The sequence below is a fragment of the Symphalangus syndactylus genome, chromosome X (assembly GCF_028878055.3).
Source record: "Symphalangus syndactylus isolate Jambi chromosome X, NHGRI_mSymSyn1-v2.1_pri, whole genome shotgun sequence".
NCBI lineage: Eukaryota > Metazoa > Chordata > Mammalia > Primates > Hylobatidae > Symphalangus > Symphalangus syndactylus.
The window spans coordinates 124,297,520-124,302,364 of NC_072447.2; the positions used below are offsets into that span (position 1 = coordinate 124,297,520).

Genomic DNA, 4,845 nt, shown 5'->3' on the forward strand with positions numbered 1-4,845 from the left:
GTCCTGCCCTTTTAATTTTATGATTATTAGCAACACTGTAGTAGTCCCATGTGGAGGCACCCTGGAGCACGGGAACTGCAAGGTGTTCACAGAGTTCACTTATTTCCACCTAGTAATGGCTCATGCCAGTAGAGATAGTGTCATAAAAATGTTATATAGTTCATACCTAAGCAGTTGTGTAAACCTCCCAAGAAGAGACGTAAGAATTTCAATGATTTAACATAGTTAAAGCTACTTAGAAAAGAATGTGCAGAGTTGAAATGGATGCAGTCATCACCGAGTGTTGAGGTGGTAAATGACAGACACTGGAAGGTGTTTAATGAATCCTGCCAAATTCATTTCAAACCTCCAAATAATGGAAAAAAAGATACTTTTTTAAAAGGACAAGGTCATCTCATAAGAGCTAAGCATCAAAAACACCAAAAGTGCCTGGGGGTGGTGGCTCAGGCCTGTAATCCAGCACTTTGGGAGGCCAAGGCAGGCAGGTCACCTGAGGTCAGTAGTTCCAGACCAGCATGACCAATATGGCAAAACCCTGTCTCTACTAAAAATACAAAAAATTAGCTGGGCATGGTGGTGCGCCCCTGTAGTCCCAGCTACTCAGAAGGGTGAGGCAGAAAATTTGCTGGAACCTGGGAGGTGGAGGTCGCAGTGAGCTGAGACCACACCACTGCACTCCAGCCTGGGTGACAGAGGGAGACTCAGTCTCAAAAAAAAAATTAGTAAGATATGCAATATTATTTTCACACTCACAGCACATATTAAATCAGGCTAGCCATATTACAAGTGCTCAGTAGCCAGAACACACAGCTCTAAAGATGAGCCCCATCTCTCTCTTTTCAAAAATTGTTTTAAACTTGTCATTTTACTTGATTTTTGGCTGCAGTAAAAGAATTTCAAACAGTCTTACCAAGTGGTGGAAAGTAATACCTTTCAATGAAGGTATGGTGGGCCAAAACAAAGAGGTAAAGGAGAGATTTGAGTTAGGATTATTTATTGAAAAATCTTCCTACGTTTCAGTTTATTCATTTAAAACAAACTTTTATTTTTAACTTGAACAAACACTGTCAAATACATCCATGAAAGTTAGATGTCACTGGATATCACTTTTGATGTAACGAACTTTGTAATGATATGTGTTAAAATTCCCACAGGCATCTGAAAAAAAAAATAAAAACAATGAACAACAGTCTTCTTTCTTTTCCTCCCAACTGTGGGATGAAATGAGAGAAAATAAACAATAGTACAACATTAACCAGCACCAGTGACTTTCTAAATAGAAGAAAATGGCCAGCTCTGTGTATATCTGCAACATTTGTGTGCTATATCTTAAACAAGTAGAGAAGACCATCTTTTCCTTTTGTAACTCACAAGCTTGGATATCAGGCTGCTTGTGGAACTGAAGGTTTCAGTCAAATGATCACACTAACCTTGTCTGCCTAGCACTAGAAAAGCTTGTTGTTTTTGTTTTTACATGAGGGGCCATTCTGGGATTTAAATAAATCTCTCAAGCTTCAATAGCCTGTGCTGGTTCCACAAATGATACTCCCTTACCCTCCCAGACCCTTGGTTTCCATATCTACCATGTGGGAAAGAAGCCGTTATGAAATATACGGCTGTGAAAATGGAAAATAAATAAGAAAGAAAGAAAGAAAAATGTTAACCATTTAAATACACTCAAAGACAGATATACCTGAAGACTTAATTACCAATTCAGTGATAAACACACATTCTTTTCATCTGACTGTGACATAAAATACCAAAATATATAGCTAAGTAAATATTTAGGTATTAGACATTAATTGTGGTCCTACTCGAAATTCTTAGCTTTTTGCTATTTGTAAGCAGTCACTTTGTAAAAGGCATTGAGTTGTCTCCTAGTTACTATGGGAGCCTGCATTTCTGTGGTCAAGTAATGAAGGCCCAACTAATGCATGGCCCAGCCAAGTTAGCGGCTGTGTCTGGCAACTGTTTTCTACACAAATATTGGTCTTGGTAGTAGGTCTGATACATTTGCCACTTGTTAGTAGTCTTGCAGCTAGAGGACAAAAGACCTCAACACGAACAAATGAGTAGCCATGAAGTATATTTCAGAACACACTGCAGTTCATATTACTAGGTACATGAATATTCTAGTAACATTTTAAGTAAGTTAAATTGAATTTTTAAACTAATTTTAAACTTTTTCTTACTTAATTTAATGAGAATTTTTTTTGTTGTTCAATAAAACTGTCAGCAACAGGTAAATGCCAGGAATAGTTGAGGGATTCTCAAAGCTATACAGAGATACCTGGATTTTCTTGGCTTCCCCTCTGCTGCATCTAGGTCCCTTTGGGGTTCTTCGCCTTGTTTTCTGCATCCTTCTCTTCTTGTTCTTTCTCTTCCTTGCCTGCAGCATCTTGGGCCTCTTCATCCCACTTTTCAGGCTGACATTTAGTGACTTCTTTAGGGAAGAATAATACACACATTGGGACCAGACTTTCACAGAAAATATAGCCCAATTTATAACTAGCAGCGGCATTCAGTTACTCCACCCTCAGGAGAAGCAGGATAGAGTTAACTAAGAAAGGAATAGCTGGGCACCTTCCTACTGGTTTTCACAACAGTTCCATGGCCCTCAAGTTGCTGCTGCTTGATCATTTCCACAGGGACACTATTTCCCTTTTTTCCAGTAAATCTCCCACCCAAAGCTGCTGATTATTTCTAGTTCTTTGGAGAAGAAGAGATGTGAATCATCGGGTCTTCTCTCATTCTACGGTGTTTTGGTCAGAACTTTGTTGGGAAAATATTTGTTTACCTCAAAAGACAAATTCTATGGTGAAGCTCATTGGTTCCTCACCCCCTCGAATGCTTCATTTTAACCAAGGGCTCCTGTATCACTTCATCATTTGGGGGATCAACTTTCTACGAATCTTTACACTTTGAAAAGCTGTGAACCAAAAAGGATGCCTGCCATTTCCCTGTTCTTTTCCTTCGGGCGTCCCTTCTGTTTCCTGCAGAGCTCCCTCCTGAACCCCTATCTACCCGGCCATTCATCTTCGGGCTCGCAAATGGCATCGATGATCTCAGATCTCCTATCTAATACAGGCTGGTAGAGGGCGGCACGTTTTCTCAAAAGCATAGATGTCGTTAGAGAATTGGGCTTCGACTCATTGGGACACATTCGGCCTTAAGTTTCAGGAGGGCCCCGACTTCCCCTTCACCACCCGAGGCCCCAACCCCCCCTTCACCACCTGCTTCACCAGATGTGCCCGCACCGCGGCCCTACCCAGAGCCCTGGGACACATGGGTCCCTGCCTCCTTGCTGCTGCCGCTAGCCCGTTCCTCACCCTCGGGGGCCGCGGCCTCCTCTGCAAGCTTCTCCTCTGCGGCCTCCTCTGAGGGTTTCTCCTCTGTGGCCTCCTCCACGGGCTCCTCTGCGGCCTCCTCGGCGGGCTCCCTGGCCATCTCGGCCAGGTCAGCTGGCACTGCAGCCTCTGGGACCGACGCGGCCTCCTGGATCAGGCCCCGGCCCTCGCCTTCCCGGGCTGCGGCCCCTGCACCCAGCATCTGGGGCAGCAGCAGCAGGCGGGGGTTGCCCCACAGATTGGGCCCATCAGCGTGGGGCCCCGCCAGCAGGCGGCTAAAGTGACGGTTCGCTAGCAGGATGTGGTCGTTGTGATAGAGGCGGTGGAGAAGGGAGTGGGCCAGGTCCAGGACCGCGAAGCGAATGCCCGCAGCCGGGTAGCGACGGGTGACCGCCGCCAAGTCGAAGTTGGCCGCCTCATCCCCCTCTTCCTCCTCCTCCTCTTCCTCCGCCGCGGGCCCAATGTCCGAGTCCTCCTCGGTGCTCCCACCCCAGGGGACTGCGGCCAGGCCTGCCGCCTGCTCACCCTCCTCCTCCCCGAGGCCTTCCATGGGCCCTGCGACTCCGACCACCTCGGCCACAGGCACCATGTCGCTGCTGTCGGGGCCGGAGTCGCCGCCCTCCTGGTTACCAGCTCCGGCCGCCTCGGCCTGCACTCCCTCCTGGCTTACCGGGGCCTCCTGGTCCCCTTGGGTCGGGTGTTGGTCCCCTGTGGCAGACATGACACCAGCAGCGCCTCAATTGGGGTGGCAAGCAGGCTGAGGCGACCGCGGTGAAGAAGGTGGCCACTGAGCTGGCTACGGCTGAGGAGAGGCGAGGGGCTGGCTGCGGAGGGAATAAGAGTCTGTCTCTTTATTGAGGGAATAAGAGTCTGTCTCAGAAGACACCCTAAGGTGGGAAGGGCAGGGAGCGAATCCTAAGAATCTCCCACCAAGGCTGGCCTGAGAGGACTTAGACAAGGCGGGAAAGATTCTGGTTGGCAGGCGACAGGGGGTGGGACCGGAAGGGTCAACGAGGGGCTCTCAGCGAGCTCTAAGCTCATTTGCTGAAAACTTCAGATTGACATGTTCTGTGTCCAATGAATGATCAAGGCCCTTAAGCGCTAGATCTGAGAATCCAGAATCCAGAGCTTTTTCTTTTCTTTTCATAGTCTTGCTCTGTTGCCCAGGCTGGAGTTCAGTGGCAAGATCTCGGCTCACTGCAATCCCCGCCTCCTGGGTTCCAGTGATTCTCCTGCCTCAGCCTCCTGAGTAGCTGGGACTACAGGCGCACGCCACCACGCCTGGCTAGGTTTTGTATTTTTAGTAGAGACAGGGTTTCACCATGTTGGCCAGGATGGTCTCGATCTCCTGACCTTGTGATCCACCTGCCTCGGCCTCCCAAAGTGCTTGGATTACAGGTGTGAGCCACCATGCCAGACTGAGCTCTGCCTTTTCTATGAGGCCATAGTGTCCAGGGCTACCCTTTAGGTCCACACAAGTCCTGCCCTTTTAATTTTA

At 47.7% G+C, this 4,845-nt stretch overlaps 1 protein-coding gene across 1 annotated transcript; it reads right to left on the reverse strand.

Annotated features, from left to right (window-relative positions):
• Positions 1–957: 957 nt before the first annotated feature.
• On the reverse strand, positions 958–4,316 carry LOC129475968 (cancer/testis antigen family 47 member B1-like). The gene is made up of 3 exons (XM_055268481.2): positions 3,330–4,316; positions 2,291–2,443; positions 958–1,158 (listed from the first exon to the last, which is right to left on the reverse strand). The coding sequence occupies exons 1-2, from the start codon at positions 4,066–4,068 to the stop codon at positions 2,322–2,324; spliced, it is 861 nt and encodes a 286-aa protein (XP_055124456.1). The 5' UTR covers positions 4,069–4,316; the 3' UTR covers positions 958–1,158; positions 2,291–2,321.
• Between the last annotated feature and the right edge of the window lie 529 nt (positions 4,317–4,845).

Bases quoted from the DNA above. Each gene is read 5' to 3' on its own strand.
- LOC129475968 (XM_055268481.2), bottom strand. From the start codon at position 4,068: ATGTCTGCCACAGGGGACCAACACCCGACCCAAGGGGACCAGGAGGCC. The intron at 2,444-3,329 runs GTGAGGAACGGG...TCTTCCCTAAAG, and splicing joins GGAGGCCGCGGCCCCCGAGG to AAGTCACTAAATGTCAGCCT.